This window comes from Tupaia chinensis, unplaced genomic scaffold, assembly GCF_000334495.1.
Source record: "Tupaia chinensis unplaced genomic scaffold, TupChi_1.0 Scaffold000045_1, whole genome shotgun sequence".
NCBI lineage: Eukaryota > Metazoa > Chordata > Mammalia > Scandentia > Tupaiidae > Tupaia > Tupaia belangeri.
In genome coordinates this window covers 3,422,305-3,444,234 of record NW_006159501.1, presented here as the reverse complement: position 1 = coordinate 3,444,234, position 21,930 = coordinate 3,422,305, and the positions used below count along the sequence as shown (strand labels likewise).

The 21,930-nt window shown below is 40.1% G+C and overlaps 1 protein-coding gene across 3 annotated transcripts in view; it reads right to left on the bottom strand.

Annotated features, from left to right (window-relative positions):
- Positions 1–21,930, bottom strand: part of NBAS (NBAS subunit of NRZ tethering complex) — a 423,746-nt gene that overhangs the window by 320,424 nt on the left and 81,392 nt on the right. For all 3 annotated transcript variants that reach the window (XM_014589621.2, XM_014589625.2, XM_006140811.3), the window contains 2 exons: positions 5,773–5,911; positions 1,048–1,116 (listed from right to left, as the gene is read on the bottom strand). In XM_014589621.2, coding sequence (XP_014445107.1) covers positions 1,048–1,116; positions 5,773–5,911 — 208 coding nt within the window. The remainder of the gene's footprint in view (positions 1–1,047; positions 1,117–5,772; positions 5,912–21,930) is intronic.

The following is a 21,930-nucleotide window of genomic DNA, read 5'->3' as shown; positions in this document are numbered from 1 at the left end:
TCAAGTTCCAGACCTGGCAGCTTAAAACTCACACTGAGCTAGGGACCAGCAGTTAGCGTAATGGCTATGTTGCTGAACTCCCATGTAGTCGACCACAGTTCAAGTCCTGGACCCGGTGGCTTAAACTCACGCTGGGCACATGTGTGTGCGTGCCCAAGATCCAGAGAGAGGATTGCAGCATGGCCATCCCCCGTGGGTGGTGATTTCTCGCTTTATATCTCTCTGTCTGTCTCTGTCTTTCTTGCGAGTACACGTACCCTATGACAAAAACCTCTAAAAAGAAAAAAAGAAACTCACACTGAGCTCGAGTGCATGCATACCCCAAATCCTGAGAGGAGAATGGAGAAGAAAGGATTACAGTATGGCCATCCCCCCAAGGGGGCAATTTCTCCCTCCCTCTCTCTCTCTCTCCAGCAAGCACACATGCCCTAAAAGGAAAATTCTCTGAAAAATAAATAAATAAAAAGAGAAAAATTGAAATTGAAAAGTGGCTATGTGATTGTCCCCAAGAGTGAGTAGAGATGACACCCCATACAGGTGAAGACCTGTGGAGCCATGCGGAGAGAGCACATGTGAGCATCCCCCTTGGAGGCAGCTCCCAAGTCTCTCTCTCGTATTCAGGTGAAGCTGTCCAACGTCCTTGCCAAGGACCAGGCTTTTCCTACTGAGAAACAAAACAGCAAAAGGGGGCCTGAAACAAGATCAGTGCGGCTCATTTCCTCATGGAGCATCAGTAATCTCATATTTGGAAAAAAGTTCTGTTTTGTTTTCTTTTCTTTTTGTAGAATAAAGTAACAAATTCGAGATAGCGAATGCTTCTAGAATTGTTTGGACCCTAAAGAGTGAGTTCATCCCTACAATTTTTTGAAATAAGACCGATATAGAATAAACTACAGAAATCTTCAGTGAACAGCTCCATTTATTCTTACCAACACACATACCCACATAAGGGAACATCTGATACCTTCAAGGTTCATTTGACTTTGGCCTAAAAGGGGCTCTAGGGAAAATGTTTGAGGAACACAAGGTTAAGTCACTTTGCATTACCTGCTCTTGGCCCTGGCGACTGTAAAACTTGACACTTAACTTCCGTAATAATCCCAGCGTCTTTGGTACCTACAAAATAAAAACATACCATATAAAAAAAAAATTAATGACTTGATTTCTTATTCTATAAAATCCGTTTATCATTAAAGAAAAACTAGGGCAAATAAAGTATTGTTTTAAATGGTCAAGAAGGGGCCAGCAAGTGGTATGGTGGGTAAGGCGCTGGACTCCCATGTGGTCAACCACAGTTCAAGTCCGAGACTGGCAGCTTACTTTCTCACTTTCCCTCTCTCTCACTCTCTCTCACCCCCCCTTCTCTCCCTACCCCCCCTTCCCTCTCTCTCTTTTTCTCTCTCTCTGATGAGCACATATGTCCTATAGAAAATTTAATATTAATAATAAATGAAATAAATAATTTTGTTAAGAAAATCATGAATAGCTACGAGAAATCTTGGTGAGATTCTTTTTTTTTTTTTTAATTTACTAAGCTGTCAGGTGACATAGGGAAGATGGCCATGCCACAGTCCCTTCTCCATTCTCCTCTTGGGATTTTGGACATGCATGTGCCCAGCATGAGTTTTAGCCACCAGGTCCAGGACTCAAACCACAGCAACAAAACCATTATATCATCTGCTGGTCCCTTTAATAAAGGGCTTTAAAAAAAGGCAAGAAAACAATGAAAGAATGAAAATAAGAAAAATTTTTAAATGAGATAAAAGAGCCACAGAAAAAATACTGAGAATAGTAGATAACAAAAACAGTCCAGCAGGTGGCACAGAAGTTAAGGTGACTGGATCCCACTTGGTCAACTACATGGTTCGCATCCTATAACCAGTGGCTTGAAAAACACACCAGGCATGTATGCATGCATGCCCCAAATCCCAAGACAAGAATGGAGGAGAAGGGGTTGCAGCATGGCCATCCTATCGGGGAGGTGGTTTCTCACTTTCTCTCACTCTCTCTCTCTCTCTCTCTCTCTCTCTCTCTATTTTTTGGCAAGTACACATGCCCTATGACAAAAACCTAAAAAAAAAAAAAAAAGTTTTAGTGAAATAATGTAGGTAAATCCCATCTGGTGAATTCAAGAAAGAATGAAAAGAGAGGAACTGGAAACAAGTACAGACGACTCAGGAAATTTTCTTTTTTTAAGGAAAAGAAAGGGCATGATCGCTGGAAGGCAAATAAGTTTTGAAGTAAAATAAAAAGATGTCATCTACTGATAAATCTAAGAGATGGCAAAATTCATGATGTTGGAGAAATATCCTCTGATAAGCAAGAATGGGAGAGCCAGTGACAAAGGGATTGGCTGGTCTTAGCTAGGACAAGGACAAGCCATGCATTACGGAAAAAGAAGATACAGTAGTTTATAGGCACAGCTGCAGGCAGATGGTGGATCTCATGGAATTACTCTTCTATATTTTTATTTTCTCAGAGAAATATGTTTCCAAAAAAGCCCATGTTCATTCCGCCAAAAGAAATCCATCTTGAAAAAATATTAATAATATCAAAAATTCAATATTATTTATGTTTATAGACTTTCTCCCAAAATGTTGACCTTAAAAATATAAACAAACAACAATAATTAGCACTATAGATCATCTTACAGTTTAGCAAGTGCCTTCACATACAAACCTCATTTCATCCTGGCAAAAGCCTTGATACACAAGTAGTAAGTTATAAGCTAGAATTCGAATGTCAGCCTTCTGACTCCAGAGCCTAAGTCTTTGTCCGAGCTACTGAACTCTAACCTGGGACCTGTCATAACTTAGTAGACTTCTTTGTGGACACAGCTGTCTCCTCCAATACACAGCAAATCCTCTGAGGGCTACTATCGCTCTATTTATATTCCTAATACCCCGAGTAGTGTTTAAAGGTTGAACAAATGTATAAATACAACTACCTCACACAGACGACACGAACATGAATTTGGAAACTTTGGTCAATGCGTATATTGAATTTTGCACGGTCTCTTTTACAAGCTAGCAGCCTTCTGAGAGACTAGAATATATAGGTCAGCAGCATTTTTCAGTCAATAGCTACCCCAACACAACAGCGACCTTAAACAAACAATAGGAGGAAGTTCAATGAGAACAACGGCTGCATCTTACAAAAGGAACTAATCCTATAACCTCAAAGCACTCTGACGTGGGGAAAGGCTCTGTGAAATGATTGTACGTTTAGCCGCAAGACACATTTAAAAGCCACTAGCGTAATTAAAATACACTTGCAGCATTTCAAGAAGTTAATCATACAGCCGAGCATTCAATTTGCAATTCAATATTTTTCACCAGTTATTTTGTCAGTGCACAAGCAATTTTCTTTTAAAAGACTCCAATATCAAAGCCTCAGGCCAGAGAAAGGAGGACCATACAGTAGCAGAGCAGATTCCAAATCTTCAGGAAGGAGTAAAATAAAAGCACAGACAGTTCCAAGAAGCCCAGGTGAAATGCGGCTCTCCGCTCTGGAGCGTGGGGCAGAGGTACGAGCTTGTTCCTCTCCGACCACTGGGTCACCAACACACCTCATACGCCGTATCACGGTGGACCTGCAGTTTCCTGTTGTACTGTGAATCCTCCAAACTCCTCCATTTTTTTCTCTCAATCTTTAATTTAGCCAAATTTGAGAGCTACAAAAAGGCTGAAATTCTTATACCATCAAACACTGGCACACCTTTCTCCTGGGTGGACAAGTTCTTTATATTTTGCCACATTTATCTTTCTCTGTCTGTATAATACATACTTTTTTACAAAACTATCATTCTTTCAGGTCAGCAGATGATGTGGAGCTTGAATCTCACATGGCTGACTACGTGGTTCAAGTCCTAGACCTGGCAGCTTGAGAAACATGCTGGGTGTATATACAAGCAGGTCCAAAATCCCGAAAAGGAGAAAGGAGGAGGGAGTGCAGGAGGGCCATCCCCATTTGGGGAGTGATTTCTCATGTTCCTCATCTCTCTTTGTCTCTTTCTCTCTCTGGCGAGTACCCTATAGCAAAAAAACAAAACAGAATATATTTTTCATTCAACAATTTGAAAATAAGCTGGAGACATTACACTTACTTAGGACAGATTTACGAGAGAGAATTCTTCAAGCTCTTTCCAAGATCTGCCCTGATGTATGTCACATAAAAACTACAGGCTGGGTATGAATAAATCAAAAGATAAACACAGCTAACATCGCACAAATGTGAACTGTGTGTCAGATATGTACGAGTAACTCCTGCTGCACTCATTTCTAATACAGACTACGGGATAATATCATAGCATAAAACATTCATTATCAAACCAAACATTTGCTCTGTTATACTTCACTTTAATTTCTTGGTTTCTTCCCTTCCATAAACATGTCTGAATGCCTACCACATATTAGGCGAGATGCTGAGCTCAGCATACTGGCTTCTGTGCAGTTTACAAACACAACCAAGATACATAACATCGCAGGCTAGCCAGTAGGGTAGGCAATCAGTATTCACCCATACCTCCTTTTTCTCACCTCACTAGACACACAGAAAACTATTCCCAGCCCCCTAGAAACTAGGAGGGCCACATAATTAGTTATAACAAGTGAACTGTGAGCAGAGGTGATTCTCATACACGATAAAAAGGTTCCATCTTTTTCTTTTTTTTTTTTAAAGAGAGATTTTTGCTATAGGGCATGTGTGTTCACCAGAGAGACAGAGAGAGACAGAAAACAAGAAATCACTTCCCAGGGGAGATGGGCCACACCACAATCCCTTCTCCTCCACTCTCCTCTCAGGATTTGGGGCACACATACACGTGCCTGGCATGAGTTTCAAGTTACCAGGTTTAGGACTTGAACTGCAGTCCGCCATGTGAGAGTCCAGTGATATCACCATTATGCCAACTGCTAGTCCCCAAAAGTTCTGTCTTTCATCTCTCTCATCTCTTCCTACAGCCATAAATTGAGACAGTGGGGCCTCAAGAGGTTTCCCACGCCCGTGGATGCTCTCATTTTCACCAAGAGCATGCTGCCCAGGCAAACCATGGTACCAACGGAAGGCTTTGCCACAAATAAGGGGAAATTTCTATGCGGTAAGCCACGGGAAATTTAGAACTTTTATTTAATTATGGGAGTGTTTGAATTATCACAACGGAGCCTAGACTATACAGATTAGAAACAGCCTAAAGAAGATCTATCACAAAATAGATGCTCAATAAGTCATTGTAGAAAGAATGACTGACTAAATGAGTAGTCCATATAAACAGGGAAAAAACATGGAAGTTTACCATGGCAGTTAACCTGCACTGGGAACTTCTGTCATTTGGGGCTCTGGTTGTGTCACTTGCTCGCTGTGGTCAAGGGCAACTTACTTAGCCATACTTCCTTTTCCTCCACAGACTTTGCTGGTCACAATCCTATCTCAAAAGGCTCTGGGGAATTAAATGAGCTAATACAAATGAAAGCGCTCGGAACAGTTGCCAAAATGGGAGAAGTGCTTAGTAAACGTCAGTATCTAAATAAGCACATGCAATGAACAGGACCACTAGGGGGTTATTTTTCTGATATCTAGAAATATCTTACTAAAAATGAGACCAAGTTCAACACAATAGACTTTAGTTACACTTGATATTTGAAAGAAGTGCTGAACTTGAGCTTGTTAGTTAACTGTCCTCATTTGAGACAAACAATTTCCTTCCCTGTATCATAAAGAGAAGTTACTTGCTTAAGGCCAGTTAGGAAGTGAACGGCCATTACTAATACTTACTGTAGTAACGGTGTCTCCCCCACTAGTAACCTGCTTATAATAAGGGGATCCTGAAAGAACTCTCCAAGCAGAAAGGCCACAGCTAGAAGCTTTTGATGTGCCCACTTCAGCAGTTTGACATCCACCAACCAGTAAAAGCCTAAAAAAGAGAAAAATAAAAAGAACTGATTAATTTTTAAAAGAATAAAGTAACAGCAAAACTGGGGCCGGCAGATGGCATGGTGGCTAAGGCACTGGACTACCACAAGGCCAACTGTGGTTCGAGTCCCAGTTCTAGTGGCTTGCTTTCTCACTTTTCCTCTCTTTCTATCTCTGTCTCTGTCTGTCTCTCTCTCTCTCTCTCTCTCCTGTGAGTGCATGTACCCTATAGCAAATTTTAAAATAATACTGATTTTAAAAAATTAAATAAATATTTTTTAAAATAGCACAACAAAAAAAAACACAGGAACAGTCTACACACACATACACATACAAAAACTACAGTTAGATTACTGTAAATTAAGCCCAAAAAGTAAATACTTTGAGAAAACAATCAGAAAGAAACCAAATAGTTTTACATTACAATTTTCCCTTCATTTACTCAGAAGGAAGGCTTAAATATGCAGAAACATAAAACCCAGATGAAAACTTAGAAATGAAGAAAAAATATTTCAAGGTTGACCACTGACTCTCGAAGAAACTGTCTGCATCGACAGCAACAAACTTTAAAATACATGTGCAGCCTCACTCAGACACACAGGTCCAACTGAAGCAGTGTGTCTGATGCGAGGCGGGCAATCACAGACTGCTAGGGAGAAATGGCAGCTGGGGCTGCTCAGCTGGAGAGAACCAGGAGGCAGTAACTCTACAGAGTAAGACTACTGAATAGTTTAGCCGTGTATTATAATGGGTTCACTCTTCCACTTGTTACTCTTCATTAGCAATTGGAGGCCAGTTAGCAACAGGGCAAACAGCCTAATACACATGAAAGTTTCAGGACATGACTGCGGAGCGCTGGCTCCATGCCTGTGGTTAAGGAGCTGGATCCCACATGGTTGACTGCGGGGTTAGTGAAACGAGAAACACTCTGAGCATGTGTACATGCATGCCCAAAATCCCAACAGGAGGGAGCGATGGAGAAGAAAGGATTGCAGGATGCCCAGGCCCCAGGGAGGGTGCTTTCTCCTCTCCCTCTCTCATCAATCTGATGAGCTCAAATGCCCTGTAGGAGGGGGGAAAAAAAAAAAAAACGCATTCTCATGAAGCCACTGTATGAACTGAACGGGTTAACAATGGAATGCAGTCATGCTTTGTACAGTTATGTTCAGCACGTCAGGCAAGGGCTGTATCACAGATACCATCATCGCCTACTGGAAAAGAAAACAGCTTGAAAATAAAGTTCTCATACATGAAAGCCCCAAAAACTCATCTCCACTACATACTCTTACATCTAAAAATGTCACAACTGCATAAAATCCTCCTAGGTTTAACCAGGAAACCTAGCCCAACTCAAAATCTCAAAACCCATAAAGCCATGTAAATGAACTTCAGTCACAGAAACAGAACTTGAGCCTTCATGCAAAGCCTCATTCCTACTGCTTTACGCAGCTCCAACAAGTTCACATCACAGCGGACTGCAAGCCACAAATTTTGAGATGACAGCTTGAGGCAACCTTTTACACTGTTCCTACCCTGGGCAAATTCTCTGAGCTAACATATAATTAACCCTGTTCACCAGGGCAAAAGAGATTTTAGCCGAAGGTCATGCTAGTAGTATAAGTATTATTTGCCCAGAGCATTCATTCTGCCCAAATGATTCTGTTATACTAAAATATTTCCCCCAAAATAGATACATCTAATGTAGATAAAATCACATTATCCCTCTGAATCTAACTACCAATTTGGAGAAAATACAGATGGAAAAAGAAAAGTACTTTAAACAACACTACAAAGAGGCAATCAACAAAATGTAGTTGGTGGAAAAATACAAAATAAACAACCTGGTTTCGTCAGAAAACACAATACATATATATATTCAGAGCAAAAGAGCCACACAGAGAGAGAAAAAACAGAGAGCAGATCAATGGGGACCAGCAGTTGGCGTAATGGCTATGTCGCTGAACTCCCATGTAGTCGACTGTAGTTTGAGTCCCGGACCCGGTGGCTTAAATTCACACTGGATGCGTGTGAGTGCATGCCCAAGATCCCAAGAGGAGAATGGAGGAGAAGGGATTGTGGCGTGGCCATCCCCCCTGGGGGGTGATTTCTCGCTTTCTCTCTGTCTCTCTCTCTCTGTCTTTCTGACGAGCGCATGCCCCCTACTGCAAAAACCTCTCCAAAAAAAAAAAAACAAACAGAGAGCAGATCAATGAATTCAAAGAGAATACAATCTGGATATCTGAATATGCCGACTTACTATTATTAATTACTTTGGGGTATGAATGTGGTAATGGAACCAAATTTATGTTTTACTAAAGTCTTCATTTTATAGAAATACACAGTGAAATAATATTCTGTTCAGGGAAGCATGGACAGAGGAATGGCTAGGGAGACAGATGACATAAAACTGGCCACGAGCTGATTGTTGAAACTCAACGACAGGCACCAGGAGCCAGTACACTAGCCTTTCTATTTCTGCACGTGCTTCAAATTTAAGAATTTTTTTTCCCCAAAAGTCCATTTGTTAGGGGAAAACTCCTAACAAATAGAACAAACCTGGCAATTTTGAATATGTAGAGTTCAAATTTAATCACAGTATTTTTTTCAAACAGTTAACCTGCGATTCATAGAACATAACTTCAAACTTCAATAACTTAGGGCCAGCCTACAGCCTAGGGTTTAAGGGAGCTAAATCTCACATAGCCAACCACAGATGAATGGCAATCCCAGCAGCTTGAAAAACACTCCTGGTGTGTGTGCATGTGAACCCAAAATCCTGATGGGATGGAGAAATGGAAGAAAAGGGATTGCAACATGAACATGCCCTTTTGGGCGTGCTTTCTCTCTCTTTCTCTCTCTCTCTCACCCTCTCTGTCTCTCTCTCTTTTTCGTGCATGCGCACATGCGTACACACACCCTCTACTAATTAAGTAAACAAATATTTTAAAAATCTGTAGCCTAAAATTATGATTAAAAAATAACCCTACTTGAAAATTTAACAAATCCCTGGAAGATCATAATAAGAATTTTTTTTTTTTTTTAAGGAGTTTTACTATAGGGTGCATCAGCTCACAGGAAAGATAAAGAGACCAAAAACGAGAAATCATCCCCTGCAGGAGGGATGGCCACATGGCATTCCCTTTTCCTCCGTTCTCCTCTCGGGAACTTAGGCATGCACACACACACACCTAGCTTAAGTTTCAAGCCTCCGAATTTGGGACTCGAAACGTGGCCGACCATGTAGGAGTCCAGTGACATAACCAATACACCATCTGCTGGTTCTAAGAGTTTTTCTGTTTGTTTGTTTACTTTTTCATTTCTTCCACAAGAAAGAAAGCGAGAGAGGCACCTCCAAACAAGATCCTCACACCATGACCCACCTCTAGTCTCAACTACTGTGACTCACAGGCACAAATGTGTGCACCTAGGGTGCTTGGGGAGGTCCCAGGCAGCAATCTGTGGCCTTTCCTGTGGGGGTCTAGGTGTGTTACCACTGCCCCTGTTCACAGCCCCAAAACTACTTCGATAAGTAAAATAAGTTCTCCCAATCAAAGTCCAACATGACATTAACAACATACATACCACAGAATGTATATCAATACATGTATAATATGTGACATTATTTTCTACGCACAAATGTGTCATGTCTTTTCCGACAACCCAATATATCAGAATAATTACATTTATGTTAGCATATGTATGAAACTTTAAGTTATCCAACTACTTAAGGAATTAGAGAGCCGAGAACACGGATTTCTTATCTCCTGGTCTTGATAGCAGGAGACACTTCCTCTCTATGAATTCCTTTAAATATCATGGCCATGCAAAGATCAAAATTGTTACAATACGATAAGCTCCACTGAGAACAAAAAAGATTCAGTATCTGCTTCCAACCTTTCCTTCATTCATGCCAGACTAGAGAGTAAGTGGGAAGAGCAGCAGGATGATGGAACTAATCATGTGTTGTTCCCTCCAGATGGTATGGCAGGGTTGTGGCACTGATGCTCCAGCCATGAAGATGCATATGGGTTCACACATGCAAGCAGGCATGAGTGCTCGTGTTTGTTCACAGGAGAGGGAACTGGCAGCTACTGTGTGCAAGGTACTGAGCATGCAGAGATGAGCAAGCTATGCTCTCTGCATTCGAAAAGCTCACTTGCTAACAGGGTGAAAAAGAAGGAAGAGCAGATGTGAGCGTGGAATGCAGTGGCACGTTAGCTGACAGCCAAATCTAAAGACATAAGTCAGTCTGAATCTACTGAAGGGTTGTCTTCGATTTATACAAGCCAGTGTGCCAATGCGCATCAATCATACTTCAAGATGTTAATTTGTTCCATTATTCTATTGTTTCAAGACCCATAATGCTGATTTGGGCTAACCTTCAAGTGATTAAGAAAACAGAACTCAGGCTAACAGTGATACTTGACCGAGTAAACAAATGCTCTCCATCAAGATCAATGTTCAGAGTAGGCTTCAGGGCACAGTGGCCCAAAGTAAAGAGGAATAAAGTTCCATGGGTACAGCTATGTCACTCAAATAAAGCCAGTCAATCCAAAAGGGGGAGAGGATTGTTGGGCCCAGTACAGTATACCTGATACATGATTGCTGAGAGACTGCATAGATTTAAACTTTCTCTGTAAGTAGCGCAGAGTACAGGTCCTCTAGAGACCCATCTTTTCCCTCCTAGTCCTCCTTCCTGCTAGGTTTCAACAGAAAGATCAAGAGATCTGGTGGGTTGAAGGGAAGGGTCACTGCAGTGGGGGTAGTGGAAGATAGGAATCATGTACTGATTTAAAAATAAACACATAAAAAAGGGGGAACTAGACAATACTAAGGCAAAAATCTAGTAAAGAAGAGAATCAGGAAACAAAAATTGAAGAGTTTGTCAGAGATGTGAGACTTGAATGAAGAGACAAAGATATCATGTTCCTTGGTGGACTCTTGATACCTTAAAGATGCCAATTCTTATCTATAAATTCAATGCCATTTCAAATAAAAACACAGCAGAATTTTTCATGACTCTGAACAAACTGATTTAATGGAAGTGAACAAGTATCCAAGTCACGCGGGAGAGAAGAGTTCTAAGAAACAGCAATTCAGTTCACACCGATCAGTCTTTCCCTTTATGAGTTGGGCTTTGTCCATCTTGACTTGTAAATATTTTCCTACCCTGATGTCATTAAGACATTTTCCTTTAAATCTGACCATATTCAATTTTTTAAATTCTATCATTAAGAAGGCAAACCACACAGAGAGAAGGTAACTACAACATATAAAACTGATGAGAGTATTAGCAGATAGAATTTAAGATCTTCCATAACCCATATAAAAGAAAAATTAACCAAAGAATAAGCAATGAAGGTCAAAAAAGAGAAATCCAAAGCCAATAATGCAGATTAAAACTACACAGATTTATTCCAACCACCCTCTAGAACGTTCAGGAACACAATAACTCTCAAACTACTGATGAGGTTGCAGATGAAAGCATTTCAGAGCAATACACCAACATCAAATAAACACACACAACTACAATCCCACAGACTGCTCTACAAAACCTACCGAGAAGTTCTTGCACAAGCATATCCTTTTCTTGGTAAGAGAATATTTGTGCACCACTATTTATAATGCTAGAAAATTAGAAAAATGTCAAATGTTTAAAAAAAGATGAATGAATAAATACAATAAATTGTTCAAAGAGATACAATGTAAGGTGAACAGAGAGAAACATATGTATTGAAAGGTTACACACCAAAATTATGATGGGTCCCTCTAGAAAGAAGAAAGACGAAGAAATGAAAATGAAAATTTTTGTTTATATTACTGTCTCCCTCTCTCTTTGTTTAAGTTTATTCATTTACTTCTGACAGTGGGAGAAATAGAGACAAAGAAAACAAGAGCTAACACCTCCAATGGATCTTGATGTCATGATCCACCCCTAGCCTTTCAGCAACCACAGATCACGGGCAAGCTTGTGCTCAGTAAACTCGGAAAGGTGTCTGGACGGAACTGGAAAACTTCCCACGTGGGACTGCCTCTCAGAGTGAGAGGCACCACTGTCCGGCCCGCATCCGTTTACTTACAGATCTGTACATGTACACACACACACACACACACACACCATAAGTAATATGGCAAACAATATTTATAAATTGTGGGTAATATGTATTTAGGTATATACTGTATCATTCTCTGTACTTTTTCTTTAACTTCAGAATAGGAATTCAAGATATAGTATTCCAAATTATGTACATAAATCTTTTTAATGAAATCCAAGAGAAAAAAAATCAGTGAATTGGCCTTAATACTTGGCATCAACCAACAAATCTAGTCAGATATTAGAAAGGAAATAAGCATAGAATGGGCTTAGCAGGGTTTTGAGGTTATCTATATATTAACGGTTATATCTTAGGCATTCTCTAACTTCTACTGAAACATCTGTGAGATTTCAGTAGAAATTAATCCCATAACCAGTATTGTAAAAATACACTTATATGATTAATGCTGATTTTCTGTTGCATTAAGTTCTTCCACCCCAAATATTTGCATGCAGTGATAAACATTATGTGCTTAAAATAAAGGTACTTGAGGTTTAGGTACTTAATTTTAGAATCACATTTTGAAGTAATTATTTTTAAACCATCCTATAAGTATATGAAATAAAACAAAATTTCTTTAGTGTAAATTAAATTCTGTATACTAAAGCACATTAAATGTGGGAAGTAACAAAACTTTCTCCTTAACAAAAAGAGAGAGAAATAGAGATCATCTTTCCTAATAATCTTCAACCTAAAATTTTGCAGAAGAATTTGGAAATCAGAGGCATCAAGTTCTAATACCTTTTCAAAAAGAAAAAAAATCTACATCATCTTAATACATTCCTTTCAATCTGTTAATATTTACTAAGCATAAACTATGTACTAAGCAATGAGGAACATACTGAGCAAGTAAAGAAACATCTTAATAAGCCACTTCCGAGGGGAACCAGCAGTTAGCGTAATGGCTATGTCGCTGGACTCCCACGTAGTCGACCGCAGTTCGCGTCTCGGACCCGGTGGCTTAAAACTCACGCCGGGCGCATGTGCATGTGTGCCCAAGATCCCAAGAGGAGAATGGAGGAGAAGGGATTGCGGCGTGACCATCCCCCCTGGGGAGTGATTTCTCGCTTTCTGTCTCTATGTCTCTCTCTGTCTGTCTGGCGAGCGCACGCGCCCTATAGCAAAAACCTCTCTTAAAAAAAATAAATAAAATAAGCCACTTCTGGGACCAGCAGGTGGCATAGCGATTAAGGCACTGGACTCCCACATGGCCGACCGTGGTTCAAGTACTCCATCCAGTGGCTTAAAAATCATGCCAGGCATGTGTGCATGCATGCCCGAAGGTCCAGGAAGAAAATAGAAGAGAAGGGATTGTGGCATGGACATCCCCCCAGGGAGTGATTTCTTACTCTCTCTCACTCTCTCTTTCTCTGGCGAACGCACGTGCCCTATGAAAAATATTTTAAAATTAAAAAAAAAAAAGCCACTTCCTTTTTTTTTTTTGTTTTTTTTTTCGGGGGGGGTGGTTTCACTACAGGGCATGTGCACTCACCAGAAAGACAGAGAGAGACAGAGAGACAGATCACCCCCCAAGGGGAGATGGCCACACCACAATCCCTTCTCCATTCTCCTCTTGGGATCTTGGGCACGCAAGCACACACGCCCAGCGTGAGTTTAAGCTACCAGGTCCAGGACTCGAACCACGGTCAACTACATGGGAGTCCAGCAACATAGCCATTATGCTAACTGCTGGTCCCGCCACGTCCAATTTTTGGTATCCATTTTTACCATAACCCTTAACTTACATAGTTCACACTAATATCACACATGCAGAGTGGCTTCGAGGTTTTGCATGCTGTCCATATCCATTTCTCAAAGCCTTGGATCCAAATTCCTACACAGAAATGAACATGAGCGTGGTTCACTGCAGCAGAGAGAACCAGTAAACAGTGCTCAGGACCTCTCCAGCAACTCTGAGTTAGGCACCGAAAGGGCATGAAAGGCACATTAAGTGTGTGGAGGAAGAGGTCACAGCTTTACAGAGGAGAACCAGCAAAAGGTTTATCCCTTAACTGGTTTCCCAGACAGATAAAGGGGTGAAAGATCATTCACAGCCAAAGGAACGTGGTACACAGGAGCCGAGAAGATGAGTCTGAAAACGGTGTATGTGTTCAGAGAAATTGTGCAGAGAGGGCTTCCAGCCCCTGGCAGGCAAGCAGGCAGAAACAGGCCAGAAGTTCACAGGAGTCTTCACTATGCAAGTACTTCCTCTGGCTCACTTCATGAGCACTCATGGCACACTCTGTGCTTAAACTGCAACAGTTGCTCCAATCATACCTCCATTGCTAAACTGGGAGTCGGAAGACTGTGTCTCATTCGTCTTCGTCTCCTTTACAGCATTCACCACCATTGTTTCAATCCAGAAACACCTATCTGGGTACTTGGTGCGAAAAACCACAGCAACACAAAAATAAGTAAGACAGTCCTTGTCCTTGGCTTAACCTCTGGAAACTTCGGTTCTCCCACCTAAGAAATGAAAGGTTGAACTAAATGATGGATGAACTCTTTGCCAGCTCTGACATTCTCAAAGTCTAAAAGTCAAAGCAGGAACATAGGTGTCCAATGATAAGAATTAACTGTGACTGATGGAGGGACACACACACACAAATTGAAACTAAATGAGCAGGAATAAAAGCAGAGGCCAGAGAAAAATAGGAGGCAGTAATCCAAAAGCGGTCCAGTCTACCTGAGAAAAGGAAGGTATAGCCAGAAGGCAAACCCCCGAGATCACACCAAAGGTGCTAGTAATGAGCTGTGAGAGTTAACAGTGATGCTAAAAACTGACCCCAAGAAAGTAAGAAATGGTTTATTAGAAAGGGTCTTCCACCCAGTAACTGTTGGGAGAATCTGCCATCTAGTGGCTTAAAACTCCTTAAAGCCAAGAAAGGAAGTTTGAAATAATGTCCAGGGGCCATTGTGGTTAAGACATACAAGCAGCAAAAAAGAAAGAAAATACTTCATTTTCCAAAATAAAAAAAATGCGTCAGACCATGCTTGGTAAAGTAAGGACTCAGAAACTCTTACCGGTTATTTCACAGAAGCCATCCATTCCTGTCTTGGGAAAATTGAAATGTTCCAAATTTTAATTCATTTTAGTATATCCTAAATATTCTTTACTACAAAAACCCCACTAGTTCAGTATTTAAAATGCTGCTTATCTTATGAGACAGAGAGTACATAATGGGATGGGCCCCATAGTATAGGGATTAAGTCCCGTCAGGCAACCGTAGTTCAAATTATGGCCCCAATGGCTTAAAAAATGCCAGATACATGTGCATTTCCATCCTGATGGGATGGAAAACATAGGAATTGTTTTTGGTTGGATTGCTTAATTCAGTAATGAAATAATTCTCCTAGCAATTTAATAATTGGTATTTCACATGCTCAAAATTGAATGGTACCTGGCTATATAGTCCTTAAAATACAATTTGTAATCGAGAATGAAAAAGAACGGGAAACTCTATGAAAGTTCATCATTCCTTACCTTTTACCTTATTTTACTGTGGTTGGGTGGCATGAAATAGGAGTTGGCACCATTTTTGGTAAAGGGTGAAATTATAAATATTTGGGTTTTGTAAATCATATGGTCTCTTTCATAAATACTCATTCATGTCATTATAGCATTAAAAAAACCACAGACCACATGTTTAAAAAGAGGAGCAGCTATACTCCTCCAAAAGTTTACTTATGAACAGTGAAATAAAAATTTCATGCAATTTTCATGTATCATAAAATTTTCTTTTTTGAGTTTTTCAAATATTTGCAAAACATAAAATCTATTCTTGGAGAGAGGACAGGCTGTGGCTCTCTGACCAGTCTACCACTCCCTGGTACAGAGCAAAGCTTACTAGACACAGAAATGAAAGATTTACACTCACCATGCAATGGATGTGCTGTCTTAGGGAAGTTTCTTAAACCTCTCAGAACCTCAGTTTCTCCAAATACACAACAGCAGTTATGATAATATCTCACAGAATTAAAGAGACTAGGGTTCAGCATATATAAGTATCCACTAGTCAATAAAGACTTTATGGGGACCAGCTGTTAGCACAATGTCTATGTCGTTGAACTCCCATGCAGTCGACCACGGGTTCAAGTCCCAGACCCAGTGGCTTAAACTCACGCCAGGCATGTGTATGTGCATGCCCAAGATCCTGAGAGAAGAATGAAGGAGAAGAGGTTGCAGCATGGCCATCCCTCCTGGGGGGGCGGGGGTGAGTTCTCACTTGCTATCTCTCTGTCTGTCTCTGTCTGGCGAGTGCACGCACCCTATAGCAAAAACCTCTCAAATAAATAAATAAATAAATAAATAAATAAATAAATAAAGAGTTTATGAAGTTAACCTTCTCTATTATAACCTTAAGTTCAATTGAAATCAATATCAATTTAGGTAATGTTTAAATTTTGCAAGGTACTTTATTAGTAGTATAGAAAATACTATATGAAGAAATCAGATTTTTCCCTCCACTCATGGAGTTTACAGTCTTCCGGGTTAACTTAAATGATAATTTCACCTAAAAAAAAAAAAGTTTGAAAAAAATCCCTTTTTAGGCCTTCCATTAAGGAGATTCCAAAAAGTTTGTGGAAAAAACAAAATTGAAATAAGGGTTTGTTTTGAAAATCAATTTTGAAATCCACACATAGTTTTTTCAAAATATGAACTTTCCATGAGCTTGATGGAGACTTCACATAGGTGCCCTACCTGAGCTCTTAAATTGTAATTCTGCAATGTCAGGCTTTCATTTATTTACACAAAAATATGCATTGGACATCAATTACGTGTGAGACCATGTTTAAGTGCTAAAAATAGACATTAAGTTCCTGCCCTCAGTACGTCAAGGAGATGCCCGCATTCCCAAATGTACTGCAGAACTCTTCATAATAGCCAACAGAGGAAATAAACCTAATTGTTCACCAACAGATGAACAGATTTTAACAATGTGGTATACATACACAATGGAATACTATTCAGCCATAAAAATACAATCAAATTCCTCCATTTGCAACAACATGGATGAACCTAGCTGACACTGTTAAGTAAAATAAGCCCATTATAGAGAGACAAATTCCACATAGTTTCACTCATACAAGAAGAATCCAAAAAAAGTTGATCTCTGGGAGTAGAGAGTTGAATAGCAGTCGTCAAAGGCTGGGGAACAGCACAAGAGGGGAAGGATGGTAGAGGCTGGTCAACAGGGATAAGGTATAGATAGGTAAGATACATACACACTCATTTGTCTAGAGCAAAGGTCAGCAAACTGTAGTTCCTAGAACAAATCTAAACCACTGCCTGATAAAATTTTTTTGGAACAAAGCCCCTTTCATTCATTTATATACTCTCTAGGGCTTGCTTAACCCTACAATGGAAGAACTGAGTAACTGCAACAAAGACCATATGGCCTGCGAAGCCTAAGACTTTCACCATCTGGCCCTTCACAGAAAAAGTGTGCCCAGCACTGATGGAGAGCAAAAGAAAACAAAGGGGGTGTGCCAGGAAGCTTAGAAAGGTTAAAGATCTAACCATAAGGGCACTTTTTTTTTTAAATTTATTAAGCTTACTGTATTTAGAGAGAGGAAAAAAATAGGCAACCTGCACAGAGTCCCATCATACCATGATTTCCTCCCAGCCAGTATCACACGTACGTGCACACACATGCCCAGTGTGCTCAAATCAACTCAGGATCTGAACCCTGATCCTCCAAATGGCCTCCAGCATGGCCGAGCAGCACCCTACTGCATGAGTCACTTCAGCTGCACCTACAATGGCCTTGTAAGAAGTTATATTTTCATGTCAAAAGCTAAAGGGAATTAGGAAAACAATTTTAAATAAAGAAGTAAATCAGACTTGTATTTTAAGACCTGTATTCCTTTCTGGCAAAAGAATTGAAAACAATTGGAGGAGGATCAAACTAAAAGTAGGGAATATAGGTGATAAGTAAATCAGGTGAGAAGTGATGAGTAGCTGAACTCTAGAAATGGCACTGGGAATGGAGAGGAGATATATTTGAGATATATTAAAGATGAAGCACTAATAATCCTTGAGGATCATAAGAATAAGTTACAAGAGTCATCTAAAATAAATCTCAGGTTGTGGCCTGGTAGAAATACTATACATCAAGACATGGTAATACAGGAGCAGCAGCAGGTTCAGAAGGGAAAAAATGATTAATACTGTTAGAATATAACAAGTGAGAGGTACTTGTGAGCTATCGAGAAAAAGATGTTCTGTAGGCAGGTGTATAAATAGTTCTATGGCCCAGGAGTGACTTCAGCAATACATATTTCAAATACATCACATATGCATTTAAGAGGTTAAAAACTCTAAGTTTGGATAATGCTGCCTATGAGAATACACACAGGAGGTAAGGGAAAAAATATGGCTAAAGGATTCCACTAAAACACTACTAGAATTAATAACCAAGTTCAGTAAGGCTGTAGAAGACCAGATCAATATACATAAATCAATTTTTATTTCTATACACTAGCAATGAATACTCCAAAAAAATAATTAAAGTAAAAAATATATTCCAAACTTCAGACACTGGCATACCTCTTCCAAAAGATTTCTGGCATACAAAAGCTATTATTGCACTTACATCTTCTTCTTTACTCTTTTATTTAAAGTCAACACACTTTTTAATTTACCTTTATCATAACCACTACTCACTGTGACATCAACGGTATTTTTTTACACAAATTAAAATTAAATTTAAAAAAGTACCTTAGGCCATCTTGTGTATAACTGCCACATTTTGGGCAATACAAAGTAGAATTTGCTTTAGTCCCTAAAGGTGATATACTCTTTACAGGTCAAAAAATTCAGTTATTTAAGTGTTTGCAGCCAAACCATGAACTGGGGGGACTTTGCTAAAGAAATGCTAAGTTGTAGAAAACCATCTGAGAATCAAATCTTGATGGCATAAACTTGTGTTTTCCTCTCTAGTGACTCAGTGTCTCACTGACATGTATACTCCCATATGTTCGCCCCACACAGATGGACAAAGGAAGAAAGACCCAGCTCTGCTCCTGCTATGCCTATTATCCATCAGTCTCAGCTCCTGACAGGCCTAAGCCTGGCTTCATGACACTTCTCAACCCATGGAAGGCTGAGGGCAACTAAAATGGAATTTTTTGCTATCCCTCATTAGGGCAATTTTAAAAACAGGGAATACATCCTATTCATTATCCCATCCACTTTATTAAATCTCCCAAAGCCTTAGCACAGGAACTTCACTTGGAGAAGGAAGAATAGAATTGTCTATAGAACTTTTTAACAAGACAAGTACTAGGATCCCTATCCATAACTTACCTGATCAAGACTTTGAGAGCAGGGTTAGGTTTGGCTTTTTCCTGTTTTTAAATTCTCAACAAGTGATTTTACTATCCATACCTTGTTAGGAACCACTGGCCAAGCAAAGAGAATGTCAATGAAACTACTAATGAGTGAATTCCTTTAGATTTCTTAGGCGTCCTTAGCCCATTGGCTTCCCTCAACCTACAGCTGATCATCACCTGAAGACCTAATTCCCTCTTGATCAGTAGGGTGGATTTAAGCAACTCCATTGCAAAAGCAAAATATGTTCAGCATCTACCTTTATGATCCATTTCATGCTTATCTTTTATCCAGATTAAGGAGATTATCCAGGTTCTGAAACCACATTCCCACTTTCCATCCCAATGCCAGCAGCTGAATTTCTAAAATCTTGCTTAAGCTGATTCTTCCAGGGAAAGAATCATGTGTCTGAACTGGAACCTGCTTTCTACTGAGGCCTGCCAACTATTACCTGCCAGGTATCCCTGACAATGGACCTTTCCATAATGTCTACTGTCAAATGTCCCCCAACACACACACAACTATCCTGTCAAATGCTACCCAGTAGTCTACTGGACCTCTTTGGTACAGAAAAACTTGTTGAAACACCACCTATGATATGCCCACTGCAATGCCAAGAAAGTGTGGTCCAGAAAGAGTAAATGACTTGACTTGAGCTTACACAGCTAATGAGCTGTACAACCAAGAACTAAATTTACCTGAAGTCAGGACTACTGTTTCCTAATCAGTACATATGCTATTACATAAAAAATATTGAATTGCTAGGACCAGCAGTTAGCATAAAGCTATGTCACTGTACTCCCATGTAGTCAACCACAGTTGAAGTCCTGGACCCAGTGGCTTACACTTATGCCGGGCGCGTGTGTGTGCATGCCCAAGATCCCAAGGCGAGAATGGAGAAGGGATTGTGGTGTGGCCATCCCCCCAGGGGGTGATTTCTCACTTTCTGTCTCTACGTCTCCCTCTGTCTTTCTGGCGAGCACACACACCCTATAGCAAAAACCTCTCCAAAAATAAAAAATAATAAAAATATTGAATTGTCTATTTTCTTGTCATGCAAAAACTACCCTAAAAAAAAAAAAAAAAAAAAAAAAAAAAAAAAAAAAAAAAAACTAAGTGTAACTCAACGGTTTTCTTTCAGCTTTCTACTCCCAAGATTGCTCCACAAGGGTTACCATCACTCCTAACATAAAAAGAAATTGAATCCAGCAACTTAATTTCTTAAAACTCCATTTCCACAAATCTTTGCAAAGTAAGTATGGAGTAAACCTTTTTATATACATAAAGTTTGCTTCCTTATTCATAATGAGATCATGCATGGTACATGAGAGTAAGAGAGAAACAGAGAGACAAGCACCCTTCACGAGTCTAGTCACACTATGATCCCCCTTCTCTGATCCCCCTTCTCCTGTCTTCCAGGCTGTGAGATCTTGTACACTCACACAACTGCCTGGCACATTTCATGATGTTCAGCCTGAGGATTCAAACACAATTGCCATGTTGTGGCTTCTCTTGAGCAGCTCATTACTGCTGCACCATGGAGCAGGCCCACAAAGTAGTTCTTATAGCCAGAGAAAATAAAAAGTATGAAGTATAAAATGTCTTTTTTTTTTTCAATTTGTTTCTTCCATGAGCAAGAGAGACTGAGAGACTAAGCAGTAGACAGAGAGAAGGAAAGACAGCATCCCCAACAGAGTACTGACACCATGATCCAGGCCCAGCTTCAGCCGGTCTGGATCATGGGCACATTGCAACCAGCAAACTCAGGAAGTCTCTTGCATGAACTGGGATCTTGTGGGCTTGCCTCCTAGAGTGTCATATTTCACTGCTGCATCACCTTCTGGCCCCAAAATATCTTGCTTAAGATTATTAAGATATACTTGGGCCAAAAATTTGAGAATAATATACGAGAAGTACTAGATACCATCAAACATCCAAACATCCAGATAATTGGCATTCCAGAAGGTGAAGAGACCCATAAGGGCATTAATAATCTATTCCATGAAATCCTGCAAGAAAACTTTCCAAACCTAGAGAAGCATTCGAAGATCCAGTCCCAGGAAATACAAAGGACCCCAAATAGAATTGACCCAAGAAGATCTTCTCCAAGACGCATTATAGCCAGGTTGACCAAAACCACAGACAAAGACAAGATACTAAGATTGGCAAGAGAAAAACATCAAGTTACCTACAAAGGACATCCCATCAGGCTAACAGCAGATCTCTCATCGGAAACAATGCAAGTGAGGAAAGAATGGGAAAATATATTCAAAGTGTTAAGAGAGAAGCAATTTCAGCCAAGAATACTGTACCCAGCAAGATTATCTTTCATGTGGGAAGAAAAGACAAGAAGATTCTCAGATAAACAAAACCTGAAAGAATTTACCAGCACCAGACCAGATCTCCAAGAAGTTCTCAAGGGTGTGCTATGTCAGGAAAATTAAATACAGACACACAGAAATAAGAGTTCAAAACCTAAGAAAGTGGTCACCTTAGGGACCAGCAGAGAGCGTAATGACTATGTCGCTGGACTCCCACATAGTCGACCGGAGTTCGCGTCCTGGACCCGGTGGCTTAAAACTCACGCTGGGC